General features: G+C 43.2%; 1 protein-coding gene across 1 annotated transcript; it reads left to right on the top strand.

The window, feature by feature from the left end:
• The first annotated feature begins 17,983 nt into the window (after window positions 1-17,983).
• Window positions 17,984-21,100, top strand: LOC123443833. The gene is made up of 5 exons (XM_045120360.1): window positions 17,984-18,876; window positions 18,969-19,021; window positions 19,737-19,900; window positions 19,985-20,133; window positions 20,240-21,100. The coding sequence occupies exons 1-5, from the start codon at window positions 18,132-18,134 to the stop codon at window positions 20,692-20,694; spliced, it is 1,566 nt and encodes a 521-aa protein (XP_044976295.1). The 5' UTR covers window positions 17,984-18,131; the 3' UTR covers window positions 20,695-21,100.
• The last annotated feature ends 60 nt before the right edge of the window (window positions 21,101-21,160 follow it).

Consider the following 21,160-nt stretch of genomic DNA (forward strand, 5'->3'; position numbering starts at 1 on the left):
TGCCAAGGAACTGTGGGATAGCATTATAAGGACCAAGACCGGTACCTCCACTCTTTGGCTTGCTCAATATGAAATTGCCAAGGGGCAATTACAGAATTTTTGTATGGAAAAGGGTGAATCTCCCAAGCAACTACTAGAACGGCTCATGACTCTCGCCGCAGACATTGAGTCATGTGACTGTGACAAGACGCAAGATGGTTTCAATCTGACCAAGAGATTTCTTGTGGACAAGTTACTTCATGTTCTTGCTCCGTATCACCATCAAATGGTATGGGACATGAGGCAGCACCATGGGTTCAAAGAAATGACTCCAAATGACATCATATCCACTTTCCAATTATTTGAAGAGTCAAAGGCAAATGCAACAAAGCACCTTGCCATGCATGGCACTTCAACATCAAAGATCAATCTTGCTTTGAAAGCCAAGCATGAATGTGACGAAGAAGAAAGTGAAGAAGAAGAGGGTGATGATGACTGCGAATATGGTGATGATGTTGACTCTGATGAAAGCCCATCTTATGAGGACATTGCTCTCTTTGTAAAGAAGTTCAGTGCAGGAAAGTTCAAGGGAAGATTCCCAAAGAAGAAGGTAAGGAAATGCTATAACTGTGAGGAAACCAACCACTTCTCCAATGACTGCCCTTATGAGAAGAGAGAAGGCAAACCAAGGTTTCCAAAGACCTTTGTAAAGAAGAAGTTGCCAAACCCTATGAACTCCAAGTTCAAGAGGACGGATGGAAGAGCAATGGTTGCACAAGAAGAATCAGATCCAGAAGATGTTGGTGGAGTTGTCGGAGTAGCTCAGGATACACAAAACACCTTGAGGCTAGTCAACAAAAGTAGTGATGTTGTTCACTACAACTATATGAAGGACTACAAGGGCAACGCTCACAAGTGTTTGATGGCAAATACTGCCATGGGAGATGAGGAAGACCAAAGCTCCCATGATAAGGTTAAGGTAACTCCACGGTTAAACTCTTTCAGTCTAGCTTCTACTCCATCTGATGAGTATCTTGATGCGGAAGATCACTATGAGGATAATGACTTAGATCATCCCATGTTTGCTAAAATAAACAAATTTATGTGCTCTCTTAAAGGAAATAAGCTCACTATGTTTCGCATACTTATGGAAATGGTGAGTAAGCACACCAATACCATCAAGGAACTCGAAACCCTCGTCACTGAGGAGAAGGAAAGAAATGAAATCCTTGAGCAGAAAGTCTTGTATGAGGAAGCACAAAATGATGCACTATGCTCAAAAGTAGGTGAAAACCTTGATAAACATGCTAATGATCTTGCCTCCTTGAAAAAGGCTGAATCTATGTGCAAAGAATTACTAAATCATAAAAACCGACTTGTTAACTCTCATGCTTCCCTTTCTAAGGACTATGAGCGTCTATCCTTGTCTCTCAAAGACAAGGAAGAGAAACTCACTGTTCTTACAAAGAGCTTTGAGGCACTTAAGGTTACTTATCTTGACACTCTAGCTAAGGCCTACTCCTCACCTATCATTAATGTTGATACCTGCACTACTAACTCTAGTAGTGAACTGACATCTATCCTTGAGGAAAACTGTTCGCTAAAGGCACAGTTAGACAGAGGTCTCATGACATGTGCACAAGGACAAAAGACTCTCAATGAGATCTTAAGTCGACACAATGGAGGCTTCGCCAAGGAAGGGCTTGGGTTCAACCCAAGAACTGCCAAGAAAAGTGCATCTCCTCTCAAGTGTACCACTCCGCTTAAAGAAATATTTGTACGAGAGGGACACAAGGAGAAAGGTAAGGTTGTGAGTGGATCGGCCACTAGGGGTTCGCCTACTCACAACAAGACAACCGAATTCATGCCTCCATCCTATGTACTACGCAAATCAAAGGAAGGAGAGGTCTATGCTAAATTCGTTGGTCCCCGTAATGCATTCCGATTCTATGCTATTTGGGTCCCTAAGACTCTTGTAACTAATGTGAAAGGCCCCATGACAAAATGGGTACCTCAAACCAAGTCTTAATTCGTTACAGACTGTTTTCTCCGGAGGATCCAAATGGGTGATCGATAGTGGATGCACCAATCATATGACCGGAGATAGTAACTTGCTCTATGACTTCATGCAAGCCATTCGACCATACATGAGCATTATATTTGGTGGAGGGTCGAAAGGGCAGGTAATTGGGTTGGGCAAGGTGGCAATCACTAATGACATGTCTATTGCAAATGGCATGCTTGTCCAATCTCTTCAATATCATTTACTTTCAGTTTGCCAATTGGCTTCCGTCGGTTATGACACATTATTTGGACTAACGGATGTGAAAGTCTTTAAGAGAGACACTCTCGAAGTGGCCTTTGTTGGAGAGTTGGATGGCAACCTTTACACGGTTGATTTCTTGAAAGAGAGCACCTTCCATACAACTTGTCTAATGGCCAAGGCCGACATGGGATGGCTGTGGCATCGCCGGCTCGCCCATGTTGGCATGACAAATCTTCAAAATCTCTTAAACGGCAAGCACATCCTTGGACTAACAAATGTATCTTTTAAGAAAGATCGTGTGTGCAGTGCATGCATAGCTGGGAAACAACATCAATCAAAACATCCACCCAAGAACATTGTATCTACTTCGAGACCGTTAGAGCTCCTTCATGTGGATCTGTTTCGGCCTCCTTCATGGGCAAGTCTTGGAGGGAAAAAGTATGGCCTAGTCATTGTTGATGATTACTCAACATATACATGGGTGTTCTTTCTCAAGTCCAAGGACGAGACGAAGATCACCTTCATTGATTTTGCCAAACAAGCCCAGCGGAAGTTTGACAAGGACAACAAGGCAGTAAGAAGTGATAATGGCTCTGAGTTCAAGAACTACACCCTAGAAGAATTTCTTAGTGATTAGGGAATTGAACATCAGTACTTCGCACCTTACACCCCTAAACAAAATGGTGTGGCAAAGAGGAAGAACCGGACACTTGTGGAAATGGAAAGGTCCATGTTAGACGAATACAAGTCACCACATAGTTTTTGGGCTGAGGCCGTCAACACAACATGCCATGCATCAAACCGGCTCTTCCTTCGATCAATATTGGAGAAGACTCCATATGAGCTCCTAACTGGGAACAAGCCCAATGTTAAGTACTTTCGTGTGTTTGGATGCAAGTGTTTCATCCTCAACAAACGGGAACGGTTAGGAAAATTTCAATCCAAAACAACTGAAGGGATTTTTGTTGGCTCTGGGTCAAACTCTCACGCCTACAGAGTCTACAACAAATCCACTGGATGTGTTATAGAAACCTGTGACGTGACGTTTGATGAATTTAACCGCTCCCATGGGGAGCAAGTTGATCTAAATGATGCAGGTGAGGAAGACTCCCCACAAGATATCTTAAACATGGGTGTAGGTGCACTTATTCCCATGGAACAAAGACCCCATGATGATGATGAAGATGATGAGAGTATTTCTCATCCTCAAGACAGTTCACTGCCCGTACCTCCACAATATACTAGCACACACATCATGCCAGTTGTTGAGGATCAAGTGGGAGAACATGTCTCTCACCCTGATCACACTCAAGAACAAGTTGATCTTCAAGAGGTAGACCAAAGTATGGGTATGTTTGATGATGAACCTCAACAGGTGCAACACGAAGAGGAATATCTTCCTCCGCACATAAATGATCCATATGTTGAGGACGTTGATGATGGAAACGAAGTCGGACCTCGTGAAACCTTGACCTCCATCATGCCACGTGTGGCCGGTCGTGTTGATATTGATCAAATCCTCACCGGCGTGTCGGAAGGTAGAGTGACTCGTAAACAATTAACAAACTTTTGTGCTCACTTTTCGTTTGTCTCTAGTACCGTGCCACACAGGGTTCAGGATGCATTGTGTGACAATGACTGGCTCCTTGCTATGCAAGAGGAGCTAAACAGTTTTACACACAACGAAGTGTGGTCATTGGTAGAACGACCAACTGAGGAACATAATGTCATTGGAACTAAATGGATTTTCAAGAACAAGGAAGATGACAGCGGGACTGTCCTACGCAACAAGGCAAGGTTAGTAGCACAGGGGTACTCCCAAGTTGAAGGTTTGGACTTTGGTGAAACTTTCGCCCCTGTTGCCCATCTTGAGTCCATTCGCATTTTATTGGCATATGTTGCTTTCAATGGTTTTACTTTGCATCAAATGGATGTGAAAAGTGCTTTTCTTAATGGTCCTCTACAAGAAGAGGTATATGTATCACAACCACCTGGGTTTGTTGACCCTCACCACAAAGACCATGTATATAAACTTCACAAGGCTATGTATGGCCTCAAACAAGCACCCCGTGCTTGGTACGATCATCTTAAGAAGTTCCTACTCCATGATGGCTTTGTGGTGGGGGTGATCGATCCCACTATTTTTACTAAGAGGGAAAATGGTGATTTGATCTTATGCCAAATCTATGTAGATGACATCATTTTTGGTTCCCCTAACATCCATTAATGCAAGAAGTTTGCGGCTTCCATGACCAAGACCTTTGAGATGTCACTCAACACGGACTTGAAGTTCTTTCTTGGTTTTCAAATACAACAATTTCAAGAAGGGATTTTCTTGTCTCAAACTAAGTACCTCAAGGACATTCTTGAAAATTTTGATATGACAAATGCTAAACCAATGAAGACACCCATGGCCACCGATGTAGTTCTAAATGAAGACACAAACGGTATTCCTTTTGACCCATCTACTTACCGCTCCATGATTGGTTCGCTACTTTATCTTTGCGCATCTAGACCGGACATCATGTTAAGTGTAGGCATATGTGCTAGATTTCAAGCTTCCCCTAGGGAAAGCCATCACACGGCGGTTAAGCATATTCTTAGATACCTTGTTCACACCCCAAAGTTAGGCTTATGGTATCCTAAGGATGCAAAGTTTGATCTTATTGGGTATTCCGATGCGGATTGGGCCGGTGATAAAGTGGGACGGAAATCCACTTCCGGTGCATGTCAGTTTCTTGGACGCTCCTTGGTAAGTTGGTCCTCGAAAAAGCAGAATTGTGTTTCTTTCTCCACGGCCGAGGCTGAATATATTGCAGCTGCAAGCTGTGCAACCCAACTGCTATGGATGAGGCAAACACTAAAGGATTATGGTATCACGTATCGACACGTTCCTCTTCTCTCTGATAATGAAAGTGCCATAAAGATCTCCGAGAACCCCATTGATCACCCTCGCACAAAACATATTGATATTAGGTATCATTTCTTGAGAGACCATGTGCAAAAGGGTGACATTGATATTACCCATGTGGGTACCGACATGCAGTTAGCCGACATTTTCACCAAGCCACTTAGCGTAGCTAGGTTCTGTCAACTTAGGCATGAACTTGGTATCTTGGAGCTTGACAACATATCTTGAAACCTTGCACACATACACACACTCACATTATGTTTGTGTCTTGATGTGGGCATGCATTAAGGGGGAGTGAGTCTTAATTTTCTGTTTTTAAGCTTACAAAGTACGCATAAATCAATTTCTGTCTCCAAGTAGTACATGTAATGCTTGTAGGCAACTATGTTCGTACTTTTTGTGAGAAACCATGCAAGTCATCATCTCATCATCAAAACAAAAAAATCCAGAATCAGCCTCTGCGTCCTCCTCCTTCTCGGACGTCCGACCAATGTCGGTCGTCCGACGCCACAATCCCCTCTGGACGTCCGACGACTGTCGGACGTCCGACGCATCGGGCCTATAAATAGCTGGGTGCGGGGCTGGGCTTTGCCCTAGCCCTCACGCGCCCCTTTTCTCCCCTACAGCCGCAGCCGCCAGCTCCAGGAGCTCCCGCCAGCGCCGCCAGACTCGAGATCGGGCCGATCTCCTCCGCGGATCCTCCTATTCTTCCTCCTCTTCCTTCGCGGGATCCGTCTACAGGTTGCTCCTCCGTTCCCTTCGTGTTTGTTTTGGTTCCCTCTCTCTCCCAAGTCTCCATGTTCGTTCCTTATTTGGGATTTTTTCATCCGCGTAGGATATTGTGCACCATGCCGAAGACCAAGCACGTCGCTTGGAAGAACGTGGCTGGCTCATCATCTCGCGCCCCTCCTAGCACGGGGTCGGACTCAGACGGGCCACGTCGTCCCTTCAAACAGACTGCCCGGCGTTCTCCGGCCCGACGTTCTCCGTCTCCACAACTCCCCTCGTCGTATGATGGTGATGACCCCGACTTCGAGTAGGAGCTTGCTGCCGAGGACTTTGCTGACCAGCACGCCGATCGGAGGTCCAAGCCAAAGCCCGGGACTCGCAGGGCGTCCTACATGCCACCACCTCCTCCTGCCCAGCCCGCAGGTGAAGCTCGTCGCATCTCACTAGAACCCCCTGCTACTTTAGGTCGTGCAATCATGAACTTCACCACACTTGGCGCGGCTTCATACCTCACTTTCCGCCGCGACCTTGATCCATACGCTGTCGTACGTGACTCTACGGACTCACGTTTCCGCACACACGTCCAGGCAGACATTTTTACCACAGTCATAGTTCCTAAGGGTTTATCTCTTCATCTCTATATAGATGTTGAGCATATTCGCATGCACCCGGCGAAATATCCGGGTGCCATTGAGCTTATTGAGGCATCGGGGCTTGCCACCCCGTTTGCCTTTCATCGCGACTTTAATGTTGCTGCCATTCACCAGTTCTATGCCACATGCTACTTTGCTCCAAACCACACTGTCAGCTGGATCACCTCTGACGTTCGCTTCACAGCTACTTATGATACATTTGTTGCCGCACTTGGTTTCCCCAACTCCGGCTTCAAAATACATAGGGATGATCCTAACCATGCGCCCAAGTCCATTGACGCGTGTGGGTATCTTCTCAAACCACTAAGTGAGCTTGATGCGGATGAACGCATGAAGGACCTTAACCAGGTATCCATCTGGCGCTCACCTTACTTCATCATTTTTCAGTGTCTCATCCGCACCATTTATCCCAAGATGGGTGATAAGGGTTCTTGCAGTGGCTATTGTATTGACATCATGTCTCACTTGTATGAGCACCCCAAGAGCAAAATTAATGTGCCTCATTTTCTCTAGCATGAGATTCGGCTTGCTACCTTTCAGTACAAGCGAGCCTTTCCTCATGCCCCTTCATCCAGGCTCTTATTAACCATGTTGTTGATTTCTCTGTGGCTGTCACTCACACACATCGCAAGTGGGTCATTCTCGCTCACATGGCGGATAACGATGCTCCCAAGAAAACCCCCTCATCCTCCACATCCACTCATCGCACTGCTGCCCGGTCAGCCACCCCATCATCTAGCTCCGCTCCTCTCGGTCGCATTGCCAAATTCCTTGGCAAGGCACATTCTGCTATGATGAAGGCCGTCTCTTTCCAGTGTGGTCAAACCCGTGATGTGGTTTCTCGCTTAGTCTCCTCCAAGAATGCCCTCAAGGCTCGTCTGAGAGCCTCGGGCGCTCTTGATGTGAGTGATGATGAGGCCCCTCCTGCTGCTCCTCCTACTGACTTTGGCTTCCCATCTGGTCCTGAGTGGGCTGATTTCCTTGACGAGGCTGGTGGCAGTGGCTTGCTTGATGATGCTGATGAGATTTGAGCGTGGTTTGTGCTGTTGGTGCCTCCCTTTTTGGTACTTGGTGCCAAAGGGGGAGTAATGTATCGTAGTTTTTAGTCTTTGGAAATTTAATGTAATGGATAAACTCATGTATGGCTACTTATGAATGATTGTGATTGCTATGGATTGCTATGATATCATCATAGACTATTATGTTTTGCTCCACTACTTCTATGATGATCTATTGTCTTTCTATGATGATCTATTATCTTTACATGTTGATCCATTATATGTTCGATAAACACATTAAAGGGGAGCTTCGATATTTTATCATGCATATACTAAGGGGGAGCTCCGTACTAAATATCTCCTAGGCTATAATGTATGTTAAATCTTTTTGAGACCTATGTATATGTTGTCATCAACTACCAAAAAGGGGGAGATTGAAAGTGCATGCTATGCCCCTAATCGACTTTTGGTGTTAATGACAACACATACATAGGAAACTAATCCTATTTGTTGAGTGTATCTCAAGATGGCAAGTACTTTAGTAGATTGAGAATTATGTGCCAAAGGTGGTCTGAGAAGATCGGGATTTATATTTCGAGAAGGCTCGGGATTAAGAAAAGATGATGTAGACTATTCTTTTGAGTTTACTGATATTGAGTATAGGGATCCCGCACTATTAAGAGGGGATCACAGGTTTTGCGATGAACTTGCTCGTACCACATCTTCACTGTCATACCCAATACCACATATTCTCCACTCTGTTCTTATCTCAAAACAGGTCTATTGCCTCGGACGTCCGGCTACTTCCGGACGTCCAAGGGCCGGACGACCGACAGGCTTCGGAAATCCGGAGCCCTCCACGAGAAGTTTGTGAGTCATATAACTCGGATTTCCGGCTCCCTCCGGACATCCGAGGGCCGGACGTCCGACCAGCCCCGGAAATCCGAAGCCCTGCACCAGAAGAACATTAGCTCTATAACTCGGATTTCCGGCTCTCTCCGGACGTCCGAGGGCCAGACGTCCGTTCCCCTTCGGAAATCCGGAACCTCCCACCAAAAGAAGTTGAGTCGAATAACTCGGATTTCCGGTCCTCTCCGGACGTCCGGTTGCTGTTCAATTCACAGTATTTTCAGTCATATCTATAGGCCTCGGACGACCGACCCTTGTCGGACGTCCGACCCCTCGCGGACGCCCGGACTTCCGGCAACTGTCGGACGTCCGACCCCTCGTGGACGCCCGGACTTCCGGCAACTGTTGGACGTCCGGACCCTGTGTGACTTAAAGTGTCCCCAACGGCTGGTTTTCACTCCCCACTATATATACTCTTCTCCCACCTCGTGAAAGGGTGTTCAACACAGCTAGAATAAATCCAAGAACACCTTTCTTCTCACTCACTCTTGTCTACACCAAATCCTAGATCCCAAGAGCATTTGTGAGTCCCTTTGAGTGTTGTTCCAATCAAAAGATAGATCGTCTCCCTCTCTTCCTTCCCACCAAAGTGATTTGTGATTTGAGCAAGTTTTGAGCAATCCCCGTGATCTTGTTACTCTTGGAGGTTGGAGACTCCTAGGCGGTAGGAGTCTTCGGAGAGGAATCAAACCATTGTGATTTCCCCCAAAAAGTTTGTGAAGGTTTGGAAGCCACCTCAAGGCTTACCACTAGTGGTTGAGAAACGCCTTCGTGGAGTTATCTCAAAGGGAGAATAGGGTGAGCCTTTGTGGCGTTGGTGTGCCTTCGTGGTAACATCCGCCCCTCTAACGGTGACGTAGCTTCCCTCCAAGGAAGTGAACATCGGGATACATCCTTGTCTCTCTTGGAGTTTCGGTTATTCCTAACCCTAACTCTCTACGTGTGTTAATCCTTATTACGTACTTGTATTTGATTATTGTTTACCGCTTGTCTTACTTCACTCTAAATAGCTTACTCCTTGTCATAGCAATTATTAGGCCTACACTCATATTCCGCACTTTTGCCTAAAATTGCTAAGTAATTATTAAAATTTGGATTTGTACCTATTCACCCCCCCTCTAGGTCCATCTCGATCCTTTTCAAACACGTCGATTAAATCTTCGACGGTTGCTACCAAGTGGGTGGTGGGTGGGCCGTAAAAGTCCCCATGTTCCGAGTCGTACTGTAAGTGGTTCGGGCTGGTTGAGATGTGCAATGATTGGATCTGGTCGAGCATCTCATTGAACGCTGAGAGCTCGTCCTGATGTATCATCGAGTGGTTTTCGTAGTTAACCTCCGGGGCCGTCGTGCGGGAGGCGTGTTCGTTAAAGCCGTTTGTTGTGATCCCGTTGTCCGGGTTAGGTCCGATCTAGGGGCCGACTCTTTGAAAGAGAGCGATCCGAGTACGTGGCCAGACGTGGGACCCGAAGTTAAAGCTTTGGGGTTTCTGATCTCATCGGCCGAGGTCGGGATTCCTGTGAGGACCAGATTGGTCTGCACATGGGTTGGGGGTTCGAAACTCCCTGGCCTCGCTTGCTAATCAAGGACGATACTTCTGATCTGGCAAAGACGGCCAGTTGTGTGCGCGCGCAGCGTAATGCTGTCGAACGAGAAAACCTGTCCGGGGACAAAGACGTCACCGTTGCTGATTCTGTCACTGACAATTAAGCAAGCCATCGAACCTTTTGGCGATCCTGCAGTGGAGCTCTCAATGAAAGCACCAATTTTGGTGTCAAAATCGGCAGATCTCGGGTAGGGGGTCCCGAACTGTGGACCTTGGATCGATGGCTTGCAGGAAGAGGGGGGAGACATCGGTTTACCCAATTCCAGGCCCTCCTATGGAGGTAATAGCCTACGTTCTGCTTGATTGTATTGGTGAAGATGATTACATATTAGATCTACCTCGAGATCTTATATGCTAAACCCTAGATGATTCAGCCTCCTCTACACATATAGGGTCCTCTGGTTTATATAGACACAAGGGACCCTAGGGTTTACAAGTTACCAACTATAATCGAGAGTAAATGAGCCAACCTTTCTAAGCTTGAAGTGCACGCCATTCTTCGGGATATTCCTTCGAGAGGAGAGGTCATCATAAGGCCCGGTCTTCTACAACACGGCCCAATGGGCCTGCTCATCGTTGCTAACCCGACGCCCGAGGACCCCAGATTCCCGAACTCCATCAATTGGGGTAATCTATGCATAGGGGTTGATGCATGTTCTTCTCTTTGTTTCTCCCGTAGAAATCTTGTGGCACTCTTTGAGGTTCTTTGTGTTGGATTGAGTATTATTAATCTGAATTTGTTATGGTGTTATTTTAGTACGAACTCTTTGATAGATCGATCGGAAAGGATAACTTGTTATTTTAGTACAAACTATTGGAAAGATTGATCGAAAAGAATAACTTTGAGGTGGTTTTGTACTCTACAAACAATTTCTTCTTATGTTCTCCGCTAGATAGGAACTTTGGAGTGATTCTTTATCGCAAGTCGAGGGATTGTTATGTGACCCAATTATATTAGCATTGTTGAGAGATTGCACTAGCGAAAGTACGGACCGTATGCCTCATTTTTCAAGCATTGCAATACCGTTTGTGCTACATTTTATGAATTGCTACCTTGCTGTTTTTACTTATTTAGATTATAAAAAAATATTTCTACCATCCATATTACACTTGTATCACCATCTCTTCGCCGAACTAGTGCACCTATACAGTTTACCATCGTATTGGGTGTGTTGTGGACACAAGAGACTCTTTGTTATTTGGTTGCAGGGTTGTTTGAGAGAGACCATCTTCATACTATGCCTACCACGGATTGGTAAACCTTAGGTCATCCACTTGACGGAAATTTGCTATTGTCCTACAAAACTCCGCGCTCGGAGGCCCAACACGAGTCTACAAGAACAAGTTGTGTAGTAGACATCAAGCTCTTTTCTGGTGCTGTTGCCGGGGAGGTGAGTGCTTGAAGGTATATATTTAGATCTTGTAATTACATCTTTTAGTTTCTTGTTTTTCACTAGTGTGGTTTATAAAAATAAAATTACAAAAAATGGAATTGAGGTGGTCTCATATTGTTCATCTTTATAATGTCTTTCTTGGAAACGATGGAAAAGAAAACTATGCTCACTTGATAGAAGAAGAATTCAATAAAATGTTTGGCATAAAATCCTTGAATGATGAGCATGATAGCAATATTGTTGGTATGAATTCTCGGAATATCGATGATGCTAATGATATGCAAAGCCACAAGCTTGGGATGCTATGTTTGATGAAAATGTTATTTTTAGTCCCCCAAGTTTTAGTGAACAAATCTATTATGATGAGATCATGCCTCATATCTATGATGATTATTGTGATGACATTTATGCTATAAAGAATAAGGATAACCATGAATTTTTTTATCGTGATTTTAATTTTCACATGGATTATGTCAATAAAGTATCTCATGGTAGTTATTTTTTGAGTTTGCTCCCACTACTATGAATGATAAGAATTTTGCTTGTGTGGTTAGTAATAAAAATTCTATGCGTGTGCATCATGAAAATAATGCTTTATGTGATAGTTATGTTGCTTAATTCATTCATTATGCTATTGGAAATTATTACGAGAGAGGAACATATGTTTCTACATATTTCAATAATATCAAGTTTCCTCTCTTTATGTTCAAAGTTTTGAAGTCATGCTTGGTTTGCCTTCCTATGCAAGATTATTATTGCGACAATAAATTGTTTTCTTGCAAAATCCCTATGCTTAGGAAGTGGGTTAGACTTTAATTTGCTTGTCATGTGATTCGTGATGCTCTCTTGCATGTTTCAACTATTATTCCTATACGAGCATCATTGAAATCATCATGCCTAGCTAAAAGGCATTAAAGAAAAGCACTTGTTGGGAGACAACCCAACACTTTTACTTTCTAGTTTTGTATGCTAACATTATTAAGCTACTTTGATAAAAAGTTGTAGCTTTTATTTCAATAGAGTGCCAAGTAAAGCCTTTGGGATAGAGTGGACACTTGTTTGTTTGATTTTGTGCAAAAACAAAAACTTTTACGCCCAGTGCAGAATTTCTCTGATTTTACCGGAGCGTCGAAAAATTCTGAACTTTTTACACAGTTTTGGTATGCAAATTCTCTAAGTTATCCTAATTGTTTAGAATTTCTAGAGTCAGGGAAGTATGGTGTTGATTCAGATCTTTACATACTATTCTGTTTTTGACAAATTTTGTTTTGCGTGCATAGTTTGCTTGTTTTAGTGTTTCCATAACTTACATTTAGTGATATAAATTATGGGAGTGATAGAGTACAATATGTGTCATTTGATAACAATTTTGAATCTTATCTTGGCACTACCTAAGTGAATGATCTATATTTATCTTACTAACCCATCTCACGAAGTTCTGTTAAGTTTTATGTGATTGAAATTTTCAAGTTTTGGGTGAGATACCAATATGAGGAGAATAAGGAGAAGCAATAACCTAAGCTTGGGGATTCCCAAGGCACCCCAAGGTAACATCCAAGGAAGACTCAAGCGTCTAAGCTTGGGGATGCCCTCGAAGGCATCCCCTCTTTCATCTCCAACATTATCGGTATATCTTACTTGGAGCTATATTTTTATTCATCACATGATATGTGTTTTGCTTGGAGCGTCATTTTTTTAGTCTTTTAGATGTTCTTTATTATCTTTTTTTAATAAAAAGTTCCAATAATTGCCTATAGAATGCTTGAATTGCATGTTTGATGTGTGCTGTACAAAAACAGAAACTTATGTTGTAGCATTTGAATTATCAGATTTTACTGGAATGTGGAAAGTTTCTAAAAAAATTACAAAATGATTTCATACAAATTGTTTATGACTTTCTAAATTTTTAGAATTTCTGGAGATACAGAAGTACAAGTTTTAAGTAGATTGCTACAGACTGTCCTGTTTAGACAGATTGTTGTCATAGTTTTGTTATCTAGTTATTCTATAGTTTCCATACCTTATATTGGTAGGTATAAATTGTGGAAATGATATCATACAGTACCTAGTGTTTTAAAATTATTATGCAACTTGTCTTGGCAGTACATAAAGAGTTGATTTATACTTATGTGCACTAACCTATCTCACGAGTTCTTTTCAAGTATTGTGTGGATGAAGTTTTTGAAACTTAGGTGAAACCTGGATATGTGAGGGTTTAACAAGATAAAAAATCTCAAGCTTGGGTATGCCCAAGGCACCCCAAGTAAATATTTCAATAAGTCTCAAGCATCTAAGCTTGGGGATGCTACGCATCCCACCTTTCTTCATCAACAACTATTAGTTAGGCTATGCTGAGCCTATATTTTTATTTGTCTGCATGATATGTGATATTCTTGGAGTGTATTTTGTTTATTTTATGTTTGAAATAAAATATCAGATCTAAAAATCTTTATTGAGAGAGAGTCATCACATAGCTACTTAATTGTTTGAGTACTCATTGATCTTCACTTATATCTTTTGAGAGTAATTTGATTGAATTGCTCTAGCACTTCACTTATATCTTTTTGAGCACGATGGTGTTGTTATTTTGAAGAATTTTCTCTCATGCTTCACTTAGATTATTTTGAGATTTAGTAGAAACTTTGAATAAATCCTCTCTTGCTTCACTTATATTATTTTGAGATTTGAAATTTTTTTAAAAACTTGTGCTATCGTTCTTCACTTATATTTGTTTGAGAGCTTGTTATTAGCAATGGAAAATTGCTTCAAATGAAATTGGTCCCAAAGGATAGATATACAGGGGAGATATAATAAAAACTTTCATGAAGATCATTGGATGTTAAACTTGATTCTTTGCAATAGTTTTGCGATATGAAGATAGTGATATGTGAGTCGTGTTGATGAGTAATTATGCTTTAGTAATAATATTGGTGATAAGGTTTGTGATTCCCTATACATGCATATGAAGTCAATAACTATGCTATGAAATTACATCCTACTTGTGTTGCATTATTCGGTGTTAGTTATGTTTAATGTTTGCTTATGATGGTTTTCATTCCTTGGTTGGGCTTTTCTCAATCTATTTGCTAGCCTTCACTTGTACTAAGCGAGAATGCTGCTTGTGCATCCAATCCTAAACCCAAAGTTGTGCCAAATGAGTCCACCATACCTACCTATATGCGGTATTTTAGTGCCATCCTAAGTAAATTTGTATGTGTCAACTCTAATATTCAAAATAAACTTATGTTTTGTGTGCCCGTACCGCCCATGAAGTGGCTAGGGGTGGCCGCTATCTTCCATGTTAAATAGGTTATTCTCAAGATGAGTGTTTATTCGCTTGTCATTGCATGAGAGTATCGCGGTAATAGGGATGCCCAGTCCCGAAATGCAAAGAAAATGTATTTTATGTTGTCAAATAATAAATTCCTTGGAAAGTCTTGGTATGGACGGTACCCGTGGATGCGGCTAGCCGTGGGGTGTGAAAGAATGGTGGAAAAAGGAATACATTTTATTTCCAGTTTGGGAACCGCCTATGATTTGTTTAGCATGGAAGATGTTGGGAACTCTTAGTCGTTTTTGTTTACAGGAAAATTATGCCATCCAAAATGTTTTATCTCTCATTTTTTTCGCTTTGAGCTCTGGCCCCGCTACAAATCTCTGCTTCCCTCTGCGAAGGGCATATCTATTTACTTTTATGATTTTTTTTATTTTTATATGAGTCCCCATCTTCTCTTATAAAGCACCAACTATGGAACACTGTTATCACACTTGAGCATTGGATGTAGCTAATATTTGGGCATGTTGCATGAATGGATCAATGATTGAGCATGATGGGCTAGGGATAGCGTTCTTTAGCATTTATATTTTGAAAGACTTTGTTGCTTGTTGATATGCTTGAGTATTAAAGTTTTCACGTCAAATTATAGACTATTGCTTTTAATCATTCAAGTCCAAATGTCCATGCTATAAAAGAAAAGAGTATATGTTGAATGTGATAGGTACCATTCCACATCAAAAATTCCATTTTCAATGCTACTTTATCATGATGAGTTTTATAAGAAAGAGTTGTTGTTATGATGCTAGGAAAATTGATTGAAATTATCATTGATCAAACTTATGCACTATGCTAGCATTCACACTTCATAAATTATTTCTTTTAACATTTACCTACTCGAGGATGAGTAGAAATTAAGCTTGGGGATGCTGATACGTCTCCAATGTATCTATAATTTATGAAGTATTCATGCCATGTTTACAACAATTTTATGTGGTTTTGGTATGATTTGCATAGAACTAACTCGAACCGACGCTGTTTTCAGCAGAACTACCGCGATGTTGTTTTTCTGTGCACAAATAAAAGTTCTCGGAATTGGACAAAACTTTTTGACGCTTTTTATGGAAGAAAAGAGAAATACCGGAGCAAAGAACCACCAGAGCCCCCCCCCCCCCCGGTGCCCACTAGGCACAAGGGTGCGCCCTCGTACCTAGTGGGCCCCTTGAGGCCCATCTTGACGGGAAACAGACGTAAAAAATTCGTATAAATACACAAACCCCCAGAAATAACCCTAGATCAAAAGTTCCACCGCCGCAAGCCTCTATAGCCACGAAAAACCAATCGGGAGCCCGTTCCGGCAGCCTATCGATGGGGCAGGTCATCATCGAAGGCCACCTTCATCATCCCGGCGCCCACCATGATGAGGATGGAGTAGCCCACCCACGAGGTTGAGGATTTGTACTAGTATCTATGTGTTTAAGCTCTCTCTCTCTCTCTCTCATGTTCTTGAGATGGCACGTTCTTGATGATTCGCGTGCGTTGTTAATATAGTTGGATCATATGGTGTTATTCCCTTGCTACCTTGTTGTGATGTATTGAGTTTTCCCTTTGAGATTTATCGGATTGAATACTTTTATGGATTTGAGAGCACCTGATTATGTATTGCTATGAATACTCGTGGTGACAATGGGGTATCATACTGATTCACTTGATATATGTTTTGGCACTCAACTCGTGGATTCCCCAGATGACATTGGGGTAATCTATGCATAGGGGTTGATGCACATTGATTTGTTATGGTGTTATTTTAATACGACCTCTTGTATAGATCGATCGAAAAGGATAAGTTGTTATTTTAGTATGAACTCTTGGAAAGATTGATCAGAAAGAATAACTTTGAGGTGGTTTCGTACCCTACAAATAACTTTTTCTTATGTTCTTCGCTAGATAGGAACTTTGGAGTGATTCTTTATTGCACGTTGAGGGGTTGTTATGTGATTCAATTATATTAGCATAGTTGAGAGATTGCACTAGCGAAAGTATGGACCCTAGGCTTCATTTTCAAGCATTGTAATACCATTTGTGCTATGTTTTATGAATTGCTACGTTTCTGTTTTTATTTATTCAGATTATAAAAATATATTTCTATCATCCATATTACATTTGTATCACCATCTCTTCGCCGAACTAGTGCACCTATACAATTTACCATCATATTGGGTGTGTTGGGGACACAAGAGACTCTTTGTTATTTGGTTGGAGGGTTGTTTGAGAGAGACCATCTTCATCCTACGCCTCCCACAGATTGATAAACCTTAGGTCATCCATTTAAGGAAAATTTGCTACCGTCCTACAAAACTCTGCGCTTGGAGGCCCGACACGAGCCTACAAGAACAAATTGTGTAGTACACGTCACCTACCTACAGAATGCTTTGCCAATGCAAGTTTTTGTTTGCCTCGTGCTCAATGTATGTGGAAAAGCTAGGCGTCACTTAAATTTAAAATCTTCATATGGCTTGTTATTCAATATCGAGTCTGGACCTCCGGCCGTCAATTTTGGTATGGACTACATGATGCTACCTCCCCGTGCTTCACTAGCTACGAGGATGAGGATACTTTCAACCACATACTTGTGTATTGTGTTTATGCATGACAGACATGTCACACATGTTCTCTACACATGTTCTCTACACTGACATCCGTGTTGGCATCCTCACCTTGGAGGACACCTTGGAGGAGTGGTGGCTTCGTTCACGCCAATCTTTACTGAAACCATTCACACAAAGTTTTGATTCAATTGCTATTCTTTCGCATGGAGCCCGTGAAAACAAAGAAATGCGAAGATGTTTGAAAATGTGGCTTAGCAACGCAACATCTCTAGGTTTGTAAACCGTATTCTAGATTAGATATAGACATAGAGAACTGCATGAGCTAGGTGTTTTAAAATCTTTATGAAAGATTAGCATGTAATAGACGTGTGGATTTGTGGATGATTGCCGATACTTTAGCTTGTTTTGCTTCTTGCATCTTTTGTAACGTATTTTCTGCCTTCTACAAAAGATATGATACGTCAATTTGCATACGCTTGAAATTTTTTAGCTTTATTTGTAAAGTCAAATATATGTTTTTCATTAAAAACACACACCCTAAATGACTCTTGGCCCCGCTAAAAATAAATAAATTAAACTGACTCTTGGCCCGGTTGTCAGTGTGATCCCTTCCCATCCCATCTTTCTTCTTCAAACCTCCCACGGCCCCGACCATCTTGGATCTTCCCCACAACCGAGCCCAAACCCCGACCAAACCCCTCGACCGCTTGGCTTCTCCCTCGAAACCTCACTCACCTAGGGTTAGGGTTTCAACTCCACCGGCTGCTCTCCCGCTCCAATTCGAACGAATCCTCCTCGTCCCCCGCATGGCCGGCGGCATCCTGGTGGACTTCCCCTCCATGGGGTCCGCCTGCTTCTTCCCCAGCCTCGAGTCCCTCCTCCGAGACTCCACCTCCCGCTTCCTCGCCGCCGTCTCCGCCGCCCCCGACCCGGACCTCACCAACTTCCGCTCTCTCTTCTCCCGCGTCCTCAACACCTACCCGGACCCTCCCCTCGAGGCCGTCTGGTTCTTCTCCGCGCTCACCTTCCACGACGCCCCCGACGACCTCCGCTCCATTCTCCACCTCCTCTCCGCCTTCACCTCCTCATCCCCTGGCGCCGCCAAGCCCCTTGCGCTCCTCGCCCCCGTCGTCTCCGAACTCTTCCACTCCGCCAAGCCCCGCAGGGAGATCGAGGCGCTCGTCGAGGCTGTCCTCAGCTACATCAGTATCTGCAGCAGCCGCCCCGCTGGCGGCGAGGTCAACGCCGACGCTGGGAGGCTCTTGCCAGGTTTCGGGGAGCTGGTCAAGGTGTGGAGCGTGCGCAACTCGAGGGACAGGTGCCCGTTCCAGGTGCTTTTCCCGCTAGTCGGGGAAGAGGCCAGGCGGGAGCTGATGAAGGACGGCTGCAGCGTCACTTTCCTCGCCGGTGTTGTGGTGGCGGAGGCGTTCCTGCTCAGGCTCTGCCTCAAGGTGCAGGGTGTGGCTGGGTTACCACGTTCTGAGCTGCAGAAGGAGCTAAGGATCTGGGCGGTTAGCTCTATCTCGGTCTTCCAGAACCAGCAATTCTTCGGTGAGTTGATGCTGCCCATGCCCTTATTGTGTCTTGTAGCTTCAGGTTTAGTGACTCCACTGAGATAAACATTTTGCTGATGGATTTTGCAGGAGTCCTGCTGAACATGCTTGTAAACCCTCCGCTGCCTGTTTATTCACTACTGGTATGTGTTCCTTTTCAGAGCATATCACGTCGTTGCAGGGAACACAAAAACCTAGGAATAGCCATGAGCATAGACCCATCCCTTCAATTAAGGAATACGGGGGCTGCTAGGCGTTGCCATTATCTGTTGAATTAGTTTGCTAATTGCCCTACATTACCCTTTGTGAGATATGAACTGTGCAACTTGTTCCTTTGTACTTTGATTGTGTTTGGACTCAGGGTCTTTCTTGTGGATACTAGAGAGGAGAACAGTATCAGGACTACCGTATTTCACATTGTATCCATGAGGAGCCTTACTTGGGGTGGAATTTGTATATCATCTTTGCGATGTAAACTTGTTGAAGTCTGATCTGTGATGATCTTATGCCCTTCCCTTCTATTTGAATCATCATCACTATATACACGCATATGCTGTGTAGTGTGAGCATTGCTCATGTTTACTTATTTTAGACCACAAACTGTTGTGCAGGCCATGCTAATGAATTAAGTCGGCCAGCATTTTCATTTGTTTGCAGATTTACTGAATTAAGTACACAGTTATACTTGTTTATCCTCGAATAGTGTCTCCTTGCTCAATTTCTTTCGTTTAATGTGCCAATATCTTTCATAAGAATGAACTAGTTGTTCACCCCTGACGTAATTTGAGTTGTGATGATGGCATTATTATTTCTTACATATTATTGAAGTTGTAATTTGTTTTTTGGTGCATAACTCAGAGTGCTGATGATGAGATCCTGGTGAGAGATGTCCTTTATGATGCTTTGATCTTGGTGGATTATTCATTCCTCAATGGAGCTGAAGTTGATCAAGCTGATAGTTCCCTTTTGCCTATTTTTGTGTCAAGATTGGTTATAACTCTTGATGCCATCAATGATGCCAGGTGATAAAGAGTTGTTTTACCTAAACTTGGCTGGTTGAAAGAAATTTTCATCTGATCTGTTTATTTATTTATTTTTCGAAATAGGGGCAAAGGAGATCAAGGGAGAGCAATGTCGTTTATCAACGCCTTCTCGACTTCCAATATTCCCATTTACCTTGCTAGGTGGGCTGCTCGTCAAGCTGGCACCGACCAACTGGGCAAACCAATTGCTATCACACCTCGAGCTTTTCTGAGTATGTACATATTTGACACGATCCTGTCAATTTTAAGTAACAATAGATGCTTGTTATTGTGTTCTATAGAGTCGGTGCTGAAGTTGTACGTGGTTTCTTTTCACAGAGTGGCTTGTAGATCTTGAAGATAAGGGGCTCAAAGTCTTTGGAGAGAACTGTTCAAGGATTAGGGAGAGGCTAATGCATGATGATCCCAAGAATGGTTATCACTATCAGAGCAAGATGAATCATTCAGACGCTGACCTTTTCTTCATTGACAAGCAGAGTCACCAGGAGGGTATATACACAAAAGGTGGGGAGGATGAAGAAGCCGTGGAGATGGAGACAGCTGATAACGCTTTCATGGCTGCTGCTCAGTCGATGAAGGTGACGGCGAATGGCATGAGGAAAAGGAAGGACTGTGGAAATGAAGACGCTTCAGTTGTGAAGTTTGTGAAGTACAAGGCTGAAGACAGCTCGGTTAAGGATCACTTCTCGTCTGCTGCTACCAATGGCGGCATGAGCAGTGGTAGCGAGGTGGAGAACCCACAGTCAGATGATGAGATGGAAGAAACAGCTTGATATGGGTAGAAGGCGATGGATTCACTCACTAATGCTTACTTGGGGAGAGACGTTTTGGGACAAGTGCCTTTCTGGAGTCTGCAAGACTGTTTGCTGTTTTGGTTTCCGCCTCTTAATGATGTCATGAAGTAGTAGTATCTGGTGTGGTTCCTGCTCGATGACGATGAGTTGAAGCGGGTTCCTGCGGTCCGACTCCAGCAGGCTTACGGATATAGTAGTAACTGGTAGCTAACCTAACTTGGCGCGTGATGCCATGAGCTATATCGTCATGTTCCTTGTTATGTGCAATTAGAGACTTTCAACATGTAGATTTGCTTCCAAGACTTCTATCATAGAAGAGTACCTTTGCTGTTATCCCACGGTACCATCTTGAATTAATGAATCTCGGCTACCTTTTAGTTCGAAATTACTCCTACTGTGGATGTTGGATATTGTGCCTGGCGTTTATTTGTCAGCAAAAATCCAA

The sequence above is a fragment of the Hordeum vulgare genome, chromosome 3H, assembly GCF_904849725.1.
Source record: "Hordeum vulgare subsp. vulgare chromosome 3H, MorexV3_pseudomolecules_assembly, whole genome shotgun sequence".
Classification (NCBI taxonomy): domain Eukaryota; kingdom Viridiplantae; phylum Streptophyta; class Magnoliopsida; order Poales; family Poaceae; genus Hordeum; species Hordeum vulgare.

What these genes read in the sequence shown, in the direction of transcription:
- LOC123443833 (XM_045120360.1), top strand. Translation starts at nt 18,132, where the DNA reads ATGGCCGGCGGCATCCTGGTGGACTTCCCCTCCATGGGGTCCGCCTGC. An exon ending in GATGCCATCAATGATGCCAG is followed by an intron (nt 19,901 to 19,984) that starts GTGATAAAGAGT and finishes TTTTCGAAATAG; the next exon opens with GGGCAAAGGAGATCAAGGGA. An exon ending in CACACCTCGAGCTTTTCTGA is followed by an intron (nt 20,134 to 20,239) that starts GTATGTACATAT and finishes TTCTTTTCACAG; the next exon opens with AGTGGCTTGTAGATCTTGAA.